This window comes from Ambystoma mexicanum, chromosome 3q (genome assembly GCF_040938575.1).
Source record: "Ambystoma mexicanum isolate Mex_15411 chromosome 3q, UKY_AmexF1_1, whole genome shotgun sequence".
Taxonomy (NCBI): Eukaryota; Metazoa; Chordata; class Amphibia; order Caudata; family Ambystomatidae; genus Ambystoma; species Ambystoma mexicanum.
In genome coordinates this window covers 623,106,984-623,126,995 of record NC_090926.1, presented here as the reverse complement: position 1 = coordinate 623,126,995, position 20,012 = coordinate 623,106,984, and the positions used below count along the sequence as shown (strand labels likewise).

The following is a 20,012-nucleotide window of genomic DNA, read 5'->3' as shown; positions in this document are numbered from 1 at the left end:
CAAAGGAGAACCTCCCGGACTGTTGTCCGCCACTGTCGCCAACCACAGTCACCGACCGGAGCCGCCGTGCTCCCATTGCCTAAGAAACTTCATTGATCCCAGGATGCTCTCGTCTGCATCGTCGCCGCTGTATCCTGCTGGAGAAGGCCTGACCGTCGACGCACCGAGGAGCATCCACCGGTGGATTTCCCGCCACCCAAAGACCACAGAGATGCCGACGACTCGACGCCCTTGCTGGGCCACAGTTCTTCAACTCTTTGCGGTCCAGAACCATCGACACCGAAGTGCCCCGCAGGCCTCTTCCTTGCAGGACGTTTACGCTTCCCCGTCAACAAGCACCGCTAGGAACAACGCGGCCACTTCACCGTCGTAGCTCGACCTGTTCTCCGTCGGACGTTCGACGACCCGTGACTCCTGCCTGAAAGGGAGGACACTCAAGAAGGGTTGTCGATTTCCCCGACGCGGAACGCTACAACACCAAGGTACCTAGGGGTTGCAGAACTATTGGGAAGTCTAAGGGTGAACAATATATGGACTGGGGTTGTATCTTTCTTCTACAGGTTGCCCAGGTGGAGGGATCTCCACACAGAGCTGTGTTTAACGGTAGTTACCAGTATTCTGCCTATTTCTCAACCATCTTGCTTTCCTTCATCTCTCTACTGCTGGTTTCCTCTTTATTTTGATCTGTGTGTCATTCTGACCATATGCACTTGAATAAGATCTAATAACGTTAGTGGTACCACTTTAGAATTGTACATATTTACCATGGTTGATTTTCGGAGTACAAAGTGAAGTTATCGTGATCGTGTATATGACCTTGAATATTAATTATATAAAGACTGTGTTTTAACCGATGCAGTGTGTGGACATTCCTTCGTGGGTGCTCGGGGACTACACTGTACTTAAGAACCAGCCCGCATCACCTCCTGAGAAGCTAGGCCTTGATTGCTCATCCATTTCTACCGTAATAGAGAATCTTGGCAGGGGTCTCTGTGCCTCCCCTCTACCATATAGAGAGCGGAAGTGCAGAGCCCCCCCCTCCGGTCTTTACACTAAGCGCATTATAAATAACCAATTAATTATTAAGTTAATCAATTTCACATTTAGCAGCATCGTCTTCAGTCACACATCCATCTGATGTGCAAGATAAAGTAGTACATGCTAAGATATTGCAGCCGGGGGAAGAAAAGGAGGAGGGGGGGGAGGTGAAATGGACTTCTCGCTGGACAAAAACTGTGTGCCTGGTGAAGGCTGGGGCAGCGTTCAGTACCACATTGTTGGGGTGCCATTGGATGCAACACCATGTATAGCGCATTGAAGTATGCAACGCTCTCACCACTATGCAGTCCCCGTGCTACCCACAGTTCATACTGTCAGCCTTAAAAAGGAGCTCCAGTGACAGACTGCAGTGGAGACTGACTGTACAAGTATGATATGATATGTTATTTATAGCGCGCTTAATACCCAGAGGTTTCTAAGCGCAGAGGTGGGAATAGAACCTGTGTTGCTCGGTGTCATCTTGCTTCCAAGGCGAGCATGTTGCCCATGAGCTATCCTCCAGAGACATGAGATGCCAAGAGTGGGTGTGCTACTGCGGTTCTGTTCTTGAATGGTCTCTTCTCCTGCTGTTTTATATCCACAGCACCACGCAGCGGGCTGTTAAACGAGAGCTGCACACATAAGCTTTCTGTACATACTCCAGTCCCCGCTACATGAGAGTTGGAAACGCAGGCTCAATCGCCCACCAAATTTCACCCAGGACTGATGCACACATGAATTTTAGATGGAGTGTCTTTAACGCTTTCGCAAATGTCACGAGGCAGTCATAGATTCTCAGGCAACATTTTCTAATTTTAGCGACTTTCAACTGCACTAATTTGCGAGGGTACGTTCTCATGTTCAACAGGCATAAACTGTTTTATCTGTACTTATCCAAAATTACAACTTGGAAACGTTTGCTTCATAAAGCACATCATCAACCAAAGCCATCAAGGAAGAGAGGCCAATATTCGGTCCATTGCAAGGATTCCAGATTAGCTCCTTAGCTTGGATTTACACCATAGCTACTTTCTGAACTTGCTTTTTACTGCAGTCAGTGATCATATCTGCCCTCACTTTAAGAAGAGACTAAACACTTCTTTCCCTTGTCCTTTTGATGTTCCCTGGTAAGTTCCTCCCCAACATTCTAAAGCCTCCTCTAATTCCTTGTCTCTCCACTTCCTGCTGATGCTCCTTTACCAGCTCCTCAAAGTCTCTCTCCCTCCAACAAACTGAGACCATGATCATTCTCGATGGGTTCAACTCTTACCTTTCCAACCACATTTATTCTGTTTCCTGGGATGGCTACACTTCTCCTGCCTTCCTCTTTTCCATGGTGTGCCTCACGGTTATGTCCTTGGCCCTTTACTGTTTTCTTTGTACACTATCCCCCTTGCCTCCATTATCACTTAATTTGGCCTTAGGTATCATCTAAACGCAGATGATGCACAAATCCTGCTTTCCTCTTATTTCCTCTGGGTCTATCCATGCTACTCTATCTAAATGTCTGCTCTCCATCCAAGCATGGACCTCTTCACACTATCTGCACCTTAATCCGTCCAACACAGATTACGCTCCTTTCCTGCTTCCACTGCTGTCCTCCTCCTCTCCCTTTGTCTATTTCCTTTCCTCCTTCTCTTCTTCCAATGTTCACTTCTGCCCATGATCTGGGCATCACTTCTGATACCTATCTCTCTCTCTCCTTTACCTTGCAGATTGGTTCCGTCTCTCGGTTCTGTCGCTTCCTGCATTATACCATCCACATGTCCTGTTGCTTTATTACCTTTCACGCTGCCATGCTCCCCATTTCCTCCTTAGTTTTCTCCCATCTGGTCTATTGTTGTAGTTTCCTTCTTGTTATTCCTGCCCATCAGCTTGCCCCTCTTTGCTCGTTCTATCTCGCTTCCAGACGTGTTCCCTGTACTCTCCCTCTTTGCAATTCTATTCCAGCAGCTCTCTGGTCTCTTCGTTGGCTCTCCATCGAGGCCCTCTGCTTTTCAATTTCCTGTTAATAGTGTTAAATATCTACACGGCCACGCTTCTCCATATTTCTCGTCTCTTATTTCATTCTACACCCGCCTCGCCCTCTTCATTTCCCACGGTCTCTTTCTTCTAGTGGGCCCCCGCCCTCCCTTTGCTGTTTCTTGTTTCTGTATGTTCTCACTTTGAGCTCCAAAACATTGGAATTCTCTTCCTTTGTCTCTACGCGCTCTCTCACATCTCTGCCTCCCTTTAAATCCTGGCTCAAGGACCACCTTCATTCGGTTTATTTTTGGCTTGTTACTTTGACTTGTTATTTTATTATGCACTAGCAGTTGGAACGTTCTTCGCACTGTAATGCTCACTAAAAAAAAAAAAACTATTTCAAAAGAGGTATAGTTATAGTTTATACTTTTTACAGTGTCTACACCATGGAACCTACCCACATGCCTAATTTCAGGTTTGTAGTATGCTGAACATTTCGAGCAGACACACATATCGACAAATTTCCCACCATTGTACTGTGATTTTGTTACATTTACAGCGCTGAGGCATTAGGCGCTATATATATATATCGCTATATAAATAAAAAGAAAATGCAAAAATAGAAAAGACCACACTCTCCAACCTCCCCCAAAATCCTCCCAGCCTTCTCAAACTACTGTTGCCAGCTCCGACACCAAACACCCACACTGTGTGACTAAGAGCTTGGGCTTGTGTAGCCCTGTAACACCTACCCCGATACTGGGCTTCCTGCGAGGGTCTGCACCTGCTAAGATGAATTAGTATGGGCCCTGGCTTGGTCGAGGTTAATTGGTGCGCATCAGGGTGGTTTGAGGTTTTGGTGTTGAACCAAGTCTTTACATGTCTAACCAGCTCTTCTGGATTACATGTCCCTTCTCCTACAGCGCCTCTGGCTACCCCTGGAAGCCCCCTCTGGAGCATATACCTAGGCCCCACAGGTGTAATGCTTGAAGGTGAGCAGGGTTCAAGCACTTTTGAATGTGGCGCACTCTGTGCTCACGCTCCAGGGAAACAATTGCGGCATGGGTGTTCCAGCAGGGGTGCTGGCCAAGTATTTCAGGGGGGCGTGGTGGTGGTGGTGGCATAAGGTCTGCATAGGCTCAACAAGTGAGTGCAGCTGGAAAATATAAGGTTCCCCTGATGTCAGCAGATCTTTGCTGAGCAGGTGCCGGAGAAACAAAGGAATGTGCCCCCGATGCCTGAATATCCTCTCTAAGTGGCAACAGAGAAACATGGAGCGTAGACTTAGAACGCCGTGGCGGGGCTTGGGGACGCCGCACTATCAGTATCTTTATTGTCATGAAAAGACCAATTTATTAAGGCAATCCAAGTGGCCATTTAGTAAAACGTGCCCAATCGGTTCTCTGCAGTCCCTGAAAATCTAACAGACTGGTTCAGAACGACTTAAATAGCTGCACCAAGATTCTTCAATTCTGTCTATTCTGCCATTAATTCTACTCATGTATGGGTTTAACATCCAGAGCTGCATATACATCATTAAGTAAATGTAGTGTGTTATAAGAAAAATATCAATTTTATATTGCAGTTTTAGCACATATACAATTCAAAACATGCAGTATTTTCAAAATCACATCTACAGTTCAATGATGAATCGCACGATTCAATGATTGCTTGATTTTTCGCCTTCTGCTTTTATATATGATAATGCGCCGACAGCCTGCAGGCATCAGGGCGCAGAAGACAACAGGGGATACAGTCTAAGAAACAGACATGCTAATCGAATAAAGCGATTTTCAATCAAGTTCCTAAATAATACATGATTTCTTTCTGCAGATCAATCTTTTGGGAGGTTATTCCACAGATGCGCCGCCTGTACCGGGAATGATTTTCCTAGGCCCTTCACTCGTCTACTCTTCGGGACGGCCAGACGAACCGAGTCACTGGCTGTAGGTACTCGCTTGGGGCAAATAACCCTTGCAGAGTCCTGAAGGTAACCAGGCGCATGACCGTAGAGACATTTATGCAAAACGGATCCTGGCCGCTACCGAGAGCCAGTGCACAGCTTTACGATGCTTTGCGATATGTTCTCTTCTGGAGACCCCTTTAATGATGCGCACAGCATCATTTTGCAGAATCTGGAGCCTTTGTATACAGCCCTTGCCAGCGCCAGCCAATAATACACTGCAATAAGCATTATGTGGCATAATTAGAGCCCTAACGATGGTGGTACAATTGGCCTCCGATACAAAAGGTTTGACTAGTCTAAGTAGTTTTAGAAAGTATTGAGCCTTGCTTAAGGTTATGTTGCATTGGGGCTTCGGAGCTTAATGAGGCCTCAAACACAACGCCCAATACCTTAACTTTTGAAACAGTGTTTACGAGCTGGCTCTGGATGGCAAATCTAGAAAACGAGATATCCAGTTTAGCACACGCTTGAGCAGAGCCAAGTTCTCCTTCTGTCACGCAATAATTTCTTTGTTCGGTTTCTTTTAATCTCTTTAACCTTAAGTATCTTATCAATTATCAAAAAACCTTGTGTGATTATTACAGGTGGCTTCTTTCAATTTGCTCGTTCCTATATTCCATAATTGTTGGGTTCTTCCAATACATTTGCTGTGCTGGTCTCTCTACGGGCTCTCAAAGAGGATATGCTGCTCTTTTTAATAGATTATTAAGCGAAATATATGTTCCTCATTTTTCTTTTTACATGATCTGCATCGCAAATAGGTCTGTCCACTGGTGGGTCCCAGATGCAGAGCAAGCCTGGGAGAAAAGGGCAATGCACCGGGATACCGGAGCAGGTCTTTGCAACCTACGGTGAAGCGATTGGATGATTTCACCAAGATCATATCATTCAACTCTCTTAAAGGGGCACTCTCCACGAACTTCCCTATAGCAGGTCTACCAAATGTGCTCCTTTTTGGGCACGTGGAGAGATCCCTAGGTGGGAACATTCAGCCTTACAGGGCAGAGCCCATTTATTGAGGAATGAGTCTTCCAAGGGTCAGATCTATGTAAGATGGTTTGGCTTGTTGCTATATGGAGGGAGAAGTATTTTGAGGGGAGTACGGTCTGGTTGTACATGAGCACCACCTGTGGTAAACCAGGGAGATGCTGTACGAGAGCGCCCCCTCCCCCGTAGCAGGGACTAAGTGATGGTGACAAGGAGACCCTCCGTTACCACGTCAGGTCCATCATCATTCCAGTGGTGAGATGCTACTCCGGTCCTACCTTTAATTCCGCTTTCTGGGATTTGTCATCCCGTATGTCCCATTTTAAGCCAAGGACTACAAGTCCCGGAATACAAACTTAAAACCAGGACTGGACTTCCATATCCTAACTGGAATGGGGCATGTTGGCATCCATGCACCATCCACTAGCTCGGGCGGCCTCATGGTCTACCCACTAGACGTTCCCAGAGTCAGGCAGCGACTTGAACACAGCTTCTACAGCTACCACTCTCTGCTGTCCTGGGAGTGTTCCGTTTGGAAATTCCAGCAAACGTCAGAAGAGCAAACAAGGTCACGGTTTCCAGGAACACTGTTGGATGTGCCCTCCCTGCTTTCGGCCAAACGAAATCACGCAAGCCGAAGTGCTCTGTGACGCTATAATAAAAGGGATAACAATTATGTTTTGGGGGGAGGTTACATGTCTACTTGCAAGTAGAGGTGAGCAAGCTAGCCAGGGCTCAGCCCGGCTCGGGCCAAGTGGCTGGCTCAAACTCGACTCATGCTTCAAGCCACTGGCAGCCAAATCATAGCCCAAGATATAACTGCACACTCTGGTTAAACAAAAAAAAAAAGGTTTCCTTGGCCTTTGCATCACCTAGTTATTTTTGCAGAAGAGTAACAGTGGAATTAGTGTTACTTCAGGACGGTTCTTCTCTATTAAAAGCAGCTTCAGCTCTCAAATTGCTTGGGTCCAGTAATGTGTTGTGACACAGGCTGATGACTAAGACTACGCATGCAGGCAGGTTAGCTTTCTATCCGAAAGGTGGCGGTTTTATTTAGTGGTCCAAAGGAAGGGAGGCGGGCAAGTGACTAATGCAGCCACACAGAAGACTGAATATAGGCTGTACACATGTTAGAAAGGGGTGGTTTGTCCAGCGAAAGCAGGGATTGTTCAGCATTCCTTCCAGTGCTCCCAGTACACCACGGGGCAGAAGATGGATGGGGTGCTGATGATAGAATAAAGTAGAAAGCAGGACACCACAGCCCGAGAGGGTTGAGCTGAACAGGAAATGGTGGCCACCTCGCCCCTCAGGCAGATTGACAAAGGCAGCCTCATGCCGAGCCTTTGCTGGGGGGCAGTTTGGGGGGGACTTTTTGTAAAACAAGTTGCTGGTGAAAGCAATAGCTCAGACTTTGTGAAATGCACGTTTGTGCCTTACTTTACAAATGCAGAATGTACTTTCTCAAAAGGGCTGTGTTTTTCATATGATCCACATGAACAAAAAACGACAAGATTTCTTTTGGCTTCACAATATTGCATTCTGGTATTTGTTGTCTTCTTCCAAAGATGCAATGTGTGTACCTTTCTACTCTTCCGTATAAAACGGGGTATTATTTCACCTTTTAAAGCCATACATGAGCACGTTTCCACCAGCTACAGATAAGAAGCTCTGCTCAAGTGTCTGAAGTGCAGACTGGGTTGACATCCGGGCTTCATCATTTAGCACTTGCGCTCTTACTGGGATGCCAGGTATGAGCCCTGTGTTCTATAGGCTGAGCGTTGGCTTGGGAGGACACCAAGAATGGGTTTTGTGGGGTAGTGTGGCTGAGTAGGCAAGACACCAGGCATGGGTCTTTTTGCCGGCTCAAATCATGTTTGGCTAGTAGGGGTAGCTTGGTTCGATCCATGAATCCATTGCCTCCCCCATCTCTAATGTTGCAGGAGCGATTATTAGTGAAAAACATTCATAGGAGTCATTCTCTTTTCTCATTGCCTGAGCCACAGAATTCCAAAGTTATGCTCTGCATACAATGAAGGGACTACACCACAAAGGTTTTTGTAAAACTTGACCATGCAAATATTGGAGTCTCATGAGATCAACATCTGTCCTACAGGGATAGTTCCCGATCAGGTACTCGGATTTCGTTTGGCCAATAGATCTTTTCATTCAGAACATGTTTTACGTGGGTGGAATTCATACATTAGTTAGCAGGAAAAGTCAACTAGTCATGACGGACAGGGGCGTGGCTTGGTAGCCATGTGAAAGGACGTGCTTGTACGGGAGCTCCCGCTGATCCGTACATAATCCGACTGATACCGCGCAAGGACCGCTGTGATTTGGCGAAAATTGGAAGACTGTGTACATGAAGTCCGGCTGCACGCGAGGACACATTTTCATATGGGTCCGTAGTGCGCACGGACACTTAAGAGCCGAATGAAGCACTGGCAGCCAAACCTCGGCGGATGACAAAATGGCCGCCGCCGCTTGACGAGGGGAAAAGGAGCGATAGATCGGGACCACAACATACGAGCGCCCTCTCAGCGGTACGAAGGGGGCAGCGCGACCCTGCCCACCTGGGGGGAGCGCCGGATAACAGCGGTGCCTGAGACTGCTGGGCGAGCTGAGACTCTCATCAGAGTCGTGGTGTATGGACACAGTGCCTCCCTGGTTGGGACCGGGGCGCGACCGGAGGGACGCTCCTGACTAGAGACATGTCGAACAAGCCTCTGAGGGCGAAGAATAAACAGCCCACGCTCGACGAATACGCCAAGACGTCGCCTGGCCTGGAGGGTGCCAGGAGCAAGGATAAGGCTCAGACCAAGGAGATGGCCGCCGGCGGTGCGAACCAGGAGGTTCTCGCTGCGATCGCGGATCTGAAGGCGACGTGGGAGACCAGGCTCCAACTTGCTGTGGTCGAATTGAAAACCGCGTTGGAACTACAGGTTGGAGCGGTGCAGGAGGACGTGAACCTCTTGAGGCAGGACGTGCGAGCCCTGGCTGAGCGCACGGAAACTTTGGAAAAGGAGATGAGCCCTACTGTAGCGGACTGCACTGCACATAAACGCGATATCCACGCCCTGGTGCAGCGGGTGGGCAACTTGGAAAGTAGGGCTGAAGAGGCGGAAGGACGTGCCCGGAGAAACAACGTTCGCATCGTGGGCCTGCCGGAGGGGGCTGAAGGCCGGAACCCCACGGAGTTTATTGAGAACTTGCTGCTGCAGGAGATCACTGGGGGAGCCCTGTCGCAGGGGTTTGCGGTGGAGAGGGCGCACAGGGCCTTGAGTAGAAGACCACCGCCGGGGAACCCACCTAGGCCTGTGATCGCCAAGATCCTCAATTATCGGGATCGGGAAAGGATCCTTGAGCACTTTCGCAAGGGGGGCACCATACGGCGAGGAGAGGCGACCATCACTGCTTACCCCGACTACACCTTGCAAGTGCAGCGCAGTCGCATGAACTTTGGGGCGGTCAAGAGGCGATTGCGGGCAGCAGAGTACAAGTATATGCTGCTTTACCCGGCCAGATTGAAGGTTTTCTTCAAGACTAAGATACTGTTCTTTGACCCTCCGGAGGAGGCCATGGAATGGCTCGATGCACAAAACTGTCCTCAGGAGCCAGATGAGCGGACGGCGGATGGAACGGGAAGAGATAAGTGATGCTGCGGGCCCGGTTGGGCTATGAACATTGGGACTGGAATATAGTCGGGATGACTCTGTTTGGTAGTGTATGCGTTAGGACTTTGAAACATGGTCCGTGTGCGCGGATACGGAAGTGCGAGAGGGGAGCCTCCGAGGGCTGGTCCTTGTACCCCAGTTTGAGTTTAGTTTAGTCACTGTGTGTGGGGTGACACCCTGTCGGGTTCTCTACTTGGGTTCCAGGGAGAACCGAACACAGGGATGCCTGAGATCCAGGGATGGAGCTGGGCAGTTGGTTGGGTTAAGGGGGTTAGGGGGGTGGAGTGGGTCAGTTTTTATATGAGCCTGGGAGAGAAACTGGTGATGGGGACCCTTGCGGTAGGGGGGAGGCGAGTGGTCCTGGGAGAGGGATGGGAGCTACGGATGCGTCATGGGGGACCTTAGGATACTAACGTGGAACGTTAGAGGTCTTAACAGCTATCTTAAGCGTAACAAGGTCATGTTGTACCTAAAAAGACAAAGGATAGATATCGCCCTGTTACAGGAGACACATCTGACACGGGATAAGTTGGAACTGGTGGGGAGAAAGTGGAGAGGGACTGTAGTTGGATCCACATATTCGGCCTATGCCAGAGGTGTGCTGATTTGGGTGGCACCACATGTCCCGTTTAAGCTACTTGGGGAGGTTGTGGAGGCTGATGGGAGGCTGGTCATGGTAAGGGGGCTTGTGGAAAATAAAGTAGTGTGCGTTATAAATACCTATGCCCCCAACCGTGACACGGCGACATATTTCAGAACACTGACCACTAGACTGGGCGAGGGGATGGGGGGGCCTGTGATTTGGGGAGGGGACTTTAATTGTGTACTAGACCCCAGGGAGGACAGGTCAGACGACAGGGTGGACAGGCCCAGCCCGGCGGCTAGGGTACTGCAGGCGCAGCTGGTAGACCTTGGCCTGGCAGATGTGTGGAGGACGAGACACCCTGGCGTGAGGCAATATTCACATTACTCGGCCCCGCACCAGTTACACACAAGGCTGGATTACTTCTTCGCCACTCCGGACATTGTCGCAGAGTGTGACCAGATAGACTACAGGGCGAGAGTCCTTTCGGACCACTCGCCCCTGGTCATGCGTTGGCAGCTTTGTCCCCCACGTGCGCGTATTCCAACATGGCGCCTCAGGGCGGAAGCGCTCAGGGATCCAGTCTTCAGAGAAGAAGTGAGGGAGGAGATTGTTGCTTATTTTGAAACGAACACAGGCAGCGTCAAGTCGGCTGGTACTTTGTGGGAGGCCTTTAAGGTTGTAATGAGGGGGGTTGCCATTGCTAAATCCAAAGGACTAATGGGAGGAGTCTTGGCAGATCTGCGCAGAGCCGAGACCGAGTTGGAGAGAGAGCTGGGGGAGGGGGGGACGGACATGGAGGAGGTCATTAAACTACAACAGAGGTGCGCAGAACATTGGGACAGGCTTTGTAACCTGAATTACAAGAAGTACGTTGAGAGGTTGCATGCCGGGGGAGACAAGACGGGCAGACTTCTTGCTTGGCTGTATAAGAGCGAGACCCCAAGATCCCCGATCCGGTCAGTTATCACTGAAAAGGGAGTGGAACAGAACACCCAGGAAGGGGTGAATGGAGCGTTTGCAGAATATTATCAAGCATTATATGAGGATCGAGAGGGGGGAAGCCGGGAGGATATAGAAGTAGTACTTGAAGACATAGGCCTGCCCAAGATAAGTGACGAAGAGCGAGAGGAGATGGATGCTCCGATCACTCTGGAGGAGCTGCAGGAGATTGTGCGGCAGCTACCCACTTGCAAGGCCCCAGGAGCGGATGGGTTCCCCAGTGAATTTTATAAAGCATATGGGGAGGAGGTGCTCCCGCCCATGCTGGAGATGTTTCATGAGGCGTTCGAGGTGGGGCGGTTGCCGGAATCACTCAGGGAGGCGATTATAGTACCGCTCCCCAAACCCAATAAACCGGGACATGATTGTGGCTCCTACCGACCCCTGTCGATGCTGAACCAGGACAGCAAGATCCTAACAGCTGTCCTGGCGGCCAGAATGCGGAGGGTAATAGGCAAGCTGATCCATCCTGACCAGACGGGCTATGTCCCGAACAGGAATATTACCCACAATCATAGGCGCCTTCACAGGGTGGTGGAAAAGGGGGGCAGTGACGACAGCGAAATGGCAATAGTGGCGCTGGACGCGGTTAAAGCGTTCGACTCCGTCCGATGGCCATGGCTCCTGGCGGCTTTGGGGCAGTTCGGACTGGGACCATGCTACATGAGGTGGGCCGAGCTATTATATAGTGCGCCTTTGGCTAGGGTCCGCACGGGTGCAGTAGTGTCAGACAGATGGCAGTTAGGCAGAGGTACCAGGCAGGGATGTCCTTGGTCTCCAATGTTGTACATACTGGCCCTTGAACCCTTAGCAGTTTACCTCCGGCAGCAGTATGATCCGGTGGGCATAGAGGTGGGAGGAGAGTGTCATCTTATATCCCTGTATGCAGACGATATGCTGTTATACCTGAAACACCCGGAAGAGAACTTGCAGTATATCTTGGAGGTATTGGAGAGGTACTCCTGGTTGTCCGGCATAGCGGTTAACCCTCAGAAATCCGTATTATTCCCACTGGGCAGTTATGTGGGGATACCGGCGGAGAGGTTGCCGGTGCTGCGGATTCCGTGGGCAACGAGCTCCTTCCGGTACTTGGGCATTGACGTGTATCACACGACCGAGGAAGAACACAAGTATAATACCGAACTAGCTGTGGGGAAGATTGAGAGGTGCATGAGGTTCTGGGAAAGATTGCCTTTAGCAATGATGGGTCGCGGAGCTATGCTTAAAATGGTGGTGTTGCCCAGGCTCCTGCATTATTTTAATAACATCCCGCATATGATACCTAGGAAGTTTTTCGCCAGGTTGCATAGCGTGTGTAGGAATTTCCTGTGGCACGGCACGCGCAACAGGGTCGCATTATGGAAATTGCAGAACTCTTACGAGAAAGGTGGCGTGAAGCTGCCGAACTTTGAGGCATATTATATCGCGGCGCAACTGCAATATGTGGCCAAGTGGCTTTCAGATGAAGAGACCCCCGAACATAGGCTGCTAGGGAAAGACTGTTCCCCCTTCTATCTGCGGGAGGTGATTTGGGTGACTGGCTCATGGATGAGAGAGCGTCCTAAGATGCTGGCCCTGGGCAGAAACATATGGCGGCGTGCCTGTCGGATGATGGGTGACCCCGCGCCGTGCATGCCGCAGTTCCCTCTGATCGCCCTGGCAAAGGAGGACGGGCAGCTGAGAACTATTATCCGGACGTATTGGGAGTCAGTGGGATTGATTACAATGGGCGACATCTGGCAGGAGGGGACCCTGATGGAGTTCGATGAACTGGAGGCAGGGTCGGGACTACACAGGGGTCAATATGTAACATATCACAGGGTGGCCCGGGAGGTCCGGAGCACGTGGCCCGAAACTACTTTGGCCGATGAACCGGATGCCACGCTGGAGACGATGTATGACGCATCAGAGGGCGGACACGAGGTCTCTAGGTTGTACGAGATGTTGATGACAAAGGTTGGGAAGGATTTAGGGTACCTGAGACTGGAGTGGGATGCAGAGGTGGGGGCTCCGATGTCGGATGGGATGTGGGAACGCGCCCTGGGGTACCATAAAAAGGTATCGAGGAACGCCAGGTTCAAGCAGATACAGCTCTATATTACGCACAGGGCATATATGACCCCCCTCAGAATTTCCAAATTCCCAGGTAGAGGGCGCCAGGCATGCCCCAAGTGTAACGAAGAGAATGCGGACATGATACATATGTTCTGGGCGTGCCCAGTGATCGCGACTTATTGGGGAGAAGTGGCGCAGAGGCTGGCAGGAAGGGGTATTACACTTAAGGTGGATTCGGCGTGGGCTTGTCTGCTGGGAGGGTATCCTAGGGCGCGTAAGCTTCGGCATGTTGATAAACTTAAAGATCTGGCCTATTTGCTTGCCAAACGTAGGATAGCCATGGAGTGGAAGAAGTGTCACAAGCCGCGAGTGGAGGTCTGGTGGCGGGATCTCCAAAAATGGGCGGATGCTGAAACGACAGCGTGGCAAGATGGCAGTATGGCAGGCGATGGTGAAGAAATAGGCTCTCTCATGGCATGGAAGTTGTTGTTAGCCGAACTGTTTTGTGCGGGATCGGCCTCGGCTGGACTTGAGAGCGATGAGGCCCCACCGCACGGAGCGGACACTGATGGTGAACACTCTACAGGCTCATAGGGGGGAGGGATGGGGATTGCAGTGCCTTACTTTTTGTTCGTTTGGTTTTGTTGTTTGAAGTGTTCTATTTATGTTTCGTTGTAATGTTGTTTGGTTGAGATAAAATAAAAATACATTTAAAAAAAAAAAAACTAGTCATGACGGACAGGTGTAAGATACTAAAGGAGCGCGGCCAAGTACCTGCTGGATGAGAAGATTGCAGAGTTCCTGCAGCAAAACTATGATCCGTGCTGGAGTGTTGTAAAACCTGGAATTGGCCCACACCAAGCCGACCACATGTAGCAGAGGGTCAATCAGAGGCTTCACCTCATTGAACTCTGCGTTCTCCACATCCTCAAAATGGCGCTGGAGAGGCTTCAAGTGCAGATTGATGTCCTGTGCTTCCGACAATGCTGAAAGGCGACAAAAGAAAAATGAGAAAACTGCTATTACAATATCAAAAATGATACTCTGAAAAAAAGGTATATTCCAAGATCCTCTTTGGACACACCCCTGAACTGCAATCGCACACGCACACCCTAGAACCCAAGTCTGAAAATCTATCCAAGCAGATTGCTCCAGCTGAACACACGGCTACCCTCCATCTCGCGAGACTCGACTCATATGATTTGGTAGATTGGGCCTCCAGGAGGAAAACCTGCGACAGGAGGTCCTCGAGAAACCTGTTCAAAGCACTTCACAAGCAAGAAATAATTTAACAGGAAAAGCATCAACCTCACCGCAAATAGGTCAACTTAGAAAACCTCTCAATGCAGAACAGATGGAAAAACACTGCATGCATTTGCAAATATTGCAAATAGCAACTTGTGGATGTCATGCAAACACACACATGTTGATACTTTGCCCACAAAAGCATCATCACCTGCTGTCGAGCTGCAGCCAATGCCATGCTGCCCTGTCAGATGCCAGCTGGTTGAGGGGGAGCAGGGAGACGAGATTATTAGAAGCATTGGCAAGAAAAGTCAAATGTGGTTGGCAAAGGGATTGAGGGGAATGTTGCCCTGCTTGGGGAGGCGCGACTCATTCAGGCAGTGGAGCACAACAGTGGAGGAAACAAAAACAAATGGGAAGATATATGTACAAGTTAAGTGGCTCATAATACATTCTTTGTGATTCAAACAGCACCCTGCAGGAGTAAGTCAAGGGCAAGTCAGAGGTACTCATACAAAACACCTTTGTGGATAGGCCACACAAATATTTTGATGCATGTGCAATACTCTGAATCCTGGTGCTCGCCCACCTTTTGCTCACCCGATCCCGTTTCGAAAAAGGGTAGCTCCATTCATGTTTTAGCACTTGCTCAATAGTACATCCAGGGCTTAGCAGAGCAGGACGTGTACTTTAAAGAAATGCATTTTGAAGGAGAGGCATGGTATCACAAGTAGGACACTGACACAAAAGGTACACTTTGTAAAACCTTTATTAAAGTTTCTGGGTTTGGAAAAACTCCTACTTTGCCCTAAGTAGGACGGGAGTAGTCTGGACCATAATAATAAATAAAATGGTCCTAATTGAGTCTGTCAAATCAAAATGGCCTATACTAACAAACCCTAATGCCTGCCCTATCTCTATACAAAAAGTATGCAAAGGAAAATCAGTGCTCAAATAAAGAATAAATGTGGCTGAGTCAGCTCTCCTCCCCATGTTAGACATCACGGAGTAAGATGGTCCCCGTAGGCAGGATGACACACTCCTGCTCAAGTTCTTAACACAAAGGTAGTTCAAAACATGGATCGTGGCCCGCCTGGCCTTTCATGTTAAGGTCCCCCTTTCCAGCTTTCAAAACACAGTTAAAAAAAAAAGTTCACGCCGGTCCCCCTCTGTCTGGCTCAGACCTCTTAAAGCAAAGGTTACATAGGTCTCCCTCAGTCAGGCCCAGTCCTTTCAAATCAAAAGTTGAAACACTTGCAGGGGTTCCCTTCCCTATGCTTGATTCACATCCTTTAGGGGTTCCCTTCCCTTAACTTATTACACTTTGGGTCTCCCTCAGTCAGGCTCAGACAGTTTCCTGATGTTGAAGACTTTCAAATGTGTGTGGTTTTTACTACAGACCTCTGCAGGACCGTTTTGACTTTCCCTTCAGTTCACACTTATGTTATTTGCCCCAGTGCTTCTTGGTCTGGGTAGCTCATTGTCATAAGCACCAAAGTTCCACGTTCATACTCTCCCTTTTTCTCTGGGTTAATTTTGATCACTTTGCTTTTGCTTTCACTTTGATTCACTTAATCGCTACAAACATTTCACCTTTCACAGAGACTTTCGAGTGGGCTACTTCCTTACCCCCGGACCACTCAGTTACTCAGTATTGCTGGTTTCATAGCTATTCTCACTTCAAAGTTCGTTCACAGGCCTACCTTTCTTCACATCTCATCCACATGCGTGCAGCCTTCAATTGTGAAATATAATGGTGCACTTCCAATCTTTCCTGAACACACACCAGTCTTTCATGTTGCTTGCCAACTCTCTGGCTGTGTGCACTTCTTTCTTGTCTTTACAAGTTGTCAATTCACGGTTCAAGGTTAGCACCACAGGCTTAGCCTCGTCTCCCCAGATCTGCTGTTCACCTTGGAGGGTCACTGGAATCCTTGAAGCACAATGGAGCCTTTTTGTCTGGGGTACGGCCTCCTCAACATGTCTTTCACAGACTGTTGGAGGCAACAACCTTCTGCAGGGAACTCCTGGCATCCTCAACCCGTTGCTCTCATCCCTCGGTCTGTCGCTCTGCTCCAGTAGGTTCGCCATTGCCCCAGAGGTTCTGCTCTTGCTCGTGTTCCACCTTGCTCAGAGTGTGTCTCTATGTTCCGCCTTTTATCTGTCTGAGGAGTGCTAATTGATATCAGATGTATGCACTTAAAGTCAAGTGCCTGACTTTGCCTGATCCGATTAGCGGGACATGTTGTGTTTGTGTAGAAAGAAGGGTTGAGGGAGTTGGGACATCAGAGAATCCTCTGAAATAGGATAGGTCATGGGTACGGGAAAGGGTGGAATACTGTGTCTCACCATCGGTCGCCTCACCCTACTCCCTGAAGATCATTCACCCAGGTGATCCTCCCGCACTGGTCCACCCCCAGGGTCTGGATACAAAGGTGATGGCCTTGCCCTGGCCACCCGAGAGAGAGATTCCCGGGGACTAATAGGCGAGACACCCTTGGGGCTCTGACAATGGCCCATTCCACACGTATACAAGGTTAGAGTTGCTTACAGCTGTCACCTGTTCAGCAGTAGACAGGCTGAACTACAGGTGTTTAAGTAGAGTGGAGAGTGTTACGCTCACCTGACTCCCACGGAGGCGCTGGCCTGGTTCGCGCTGCTGTGACCTCTTCTAAGGTGATGCGCAGGGTTCGGAAGACGACTGGACCGGGCTCCCAAATCTGGCTTGCCTGGCTCGCAGAAGTATCCTTCTGTAGGCGAAAATAGGGGATTAACTGTCTGCGGGGTAATGCAATCTGCCTCCCACTTTCCCCTCTCACCCTCCTCGAAACCCTTCTGTGATTTCTCGTAACGTCTCACCTTAGGGTCTGGAAGGACAAGCTCTCCATCCTGCTTCTGATGCAGGGGCGCGTTGGTATCCAGTTACTTCACTGGATTTTCGGATTGGTGAGAACCAAACTTGCTTGGCTTCCAGGTAAGTTTTTTGAAAAGAGGTTCCCCTTGTGTCCATGCATTAATGTACTAATGCTAGTGTCTTTTTCCCCATAGGGGCCAGGGTACGGAATGCCGGGGAACAGGCACCAACCCGAGATGAGAGGTGAAATCCTTGTAGAAATCAGGTAAGTTTTTAATGAGCGTTTTTTGGTAATGTCTTTTCATTCGCTCATTAACGCTGATGTCTCTTTTTCCCCTTAGGGGCCTGGGGTCCGGAAATGCCAGGATGCGGCGCGGACCCGAAATGGAGAGGGAGTGAATCAACAGGTAAGTCTTAACATGGAGATTTAGCTTTCCTTATTCCCTTCTCTCTCTCACCTTTTGTTCTGGTCTTTTTCTCCCTAGGCGCTGGGGCGTGACTGCAAATCCGGATGATCGCTGCTGAACATGGAGGCGCCCTGTAAAGGTGAGTGGAATGCGGCGCTGCAGCGATCGACGCGATGAGCTTTTAAATTAAAGTCTTCCTTTTCAGGATTGTCGGCGAGATGTCTCTGGGATGCGGATTTAGCAGGTAAGGACTTTTCCTTCTTCTGTCCTCTTCTTCTCTTCCTTTGCAGGTGATCCAGGATGCTGGCAGGCGTGGCAGAAGTCAGGATGCAGGAGCAGACACGGTGAGCGTCCAGCTGCTAGATGCAGAACAACGCGAAGCATGTGTGGCTGTTCGGGTGGGGTTTAAATAGCCTTGGAAGAAGTTCCAGGTATGTATCCTTCCTCCAATCAGGTATGTATCCTTCCCCGACCACGCCCAGACGGTAAATTAGTCCCACAGGTAAAGTAGTTCCTTTCAGGCCTCAAGGAGGCCGGGATCCTGCAGCATGGTCTGCATCAGGTAAGTGCACCCAAGCACTCCCATAATGAGCCTGGCGCCTATGGCGCCAGGACTGATGTCTTTTATGAGCCTGGCGCCATAGGCACCAGGACACTGTCCAAAGGGCCCCTATATGGGGTTGCTGGGTCCTTCCTTGGGGACTGGATGTCCGCTTTCGGGGATGCAGGGCTTGAACCGGCTCCCCGGGAGTGGGCATCATGACAGACAGTGACCATAAGGTGTGGCATGAGCGTGAAAGAAAGAATGGAAGGCAAAAACTCATTTTACTGGGGCCGGGAGAAAGAGGATGGTATTAGTTAAAAGGGAAGTAGTCCATATCTCTAGTTTAGTAAAAACATTTTGAGAGATCATGGAAACAATTCAACATTAGACTTGGAATTAAATATCCCAGTGCTGTATAGATCTATCAACAGGTAATGAAGAGTTCAGCGCCGACTCTGCCTCACAAAATGGGCTTCTTGCCGCCTACGGGGAGCACTACTTTATGGTATGGGGTGCAAAAATCAAAAGAAGGTCCCACGACCTGGAATGCCAGTTTGTGCAACACCACAACAGACAAGGAAGAGGAATGATGCAGAGAGTAGAGAAAAGTAGAAAGACCACACTCTGACAAATAGCAAGCACCAGCAAGCAAGCAGCATGGAGCCGATAGACCAAAGGCAACAGATCATTCAAATCATTTGAGCTACATTATAAAGATATCAGTCTTCATCCACAGTCATTTTTAGAGGTGGGTACCATGGCAGGGAAGGGGTGCATGCTGCAGGTGTAGTTGACTGATACAATTCCGCTTTGCATAGTGACTGAAGAACCACTCCTGCATAGATCTTCAGACTCGAAATGAATGAAATAGTAGCTAGGGGAATACTGCTGTGCACCAGACTCGGTCACAGGTACACAAGCAGAGCGCATAAACACATGCACTTCACATTCTTTTAAGCGTTCAGCAGAGTGATACTCTACAGCAGATATCACTCTCCAGTCAAGACATGACCACGCGTGACTGTAATAACTTCGGACACCTGCACCCTTGGCACTGCTCTGCAGCATAGTTCATTAGTAAGTAGTTGCGCAATGGGCTTGAGATGTGTGCCATTGAAGAGTAAGGCTTGTTTGTTGCTGTTACCAGAACCTGACAGACAGCACACGTGTGTCATTTGGGGGTCGCCATGGGTCGCACCTGCGACCCCTGAGGTCTCCATTGCTACCCCTAAAAAAAAAAAATTTAAAACGTTTTTATATGTTTTAAATTGAAGCTCCTGGGTTTTGGCCAGTGCCACGTGGCTCTTTGTTCCTGCAGTGGATGGCTTTCTTGTGCAGGCCTCTTTAAAAAAAAACAGTGGGTTCCACAAGTGTAACACTTTGAGCAGTGACCCTAAATAAGAAAGAATGGGAATAACAAATAATTTGTCTTTCTGGAATTCTATACAATACTTGCTAGACTTAAGTTTTTTTCCCAGGCACACTTCAGGGGGCAAGTCACTGATTTAGTCTGTTCTTAAATACCTCAAATTCTCAATGGACACAAAAACGTCCAAAAAGCATTTAGAGTAGAATAAGCATCCATTTCGGACTCAGCCTTTCATCCTTCTGAGGTTGATAAATGAGTACCAATACAGGATGGGTGATATTGTATGTGGTTCATAGTCAAAACCTCGAAAATCAGTCGATTTT

General features: G+C 49.1%; 1 protein-coding gene across 2 annotated transcripts in view; it reads right to left on the bottom strand.

Annotated features, from left to right (window-relative positions):
* Window positions 1-20,012, bottom strand: part of DNAH9 (dynein axonemal heavy chain 9) — a 1,527,051-nt gene that overhangs the window by 1,385,247 nt on the left and 121,792 nt on the right. For both annotated transcript variants that reach the window (XM_069654516.1, XM_069654515.1), the window contains exon 5: window positions 14,045-14,256. In XM_069654516.1, coding sequence (XP_069510617.1) covers window positions 14,045-14,256 — 212 coding nt within the window. The remainder of the gene's footprint in view (window positions 1-14,044; window positions 14,257-20,012) is intronic.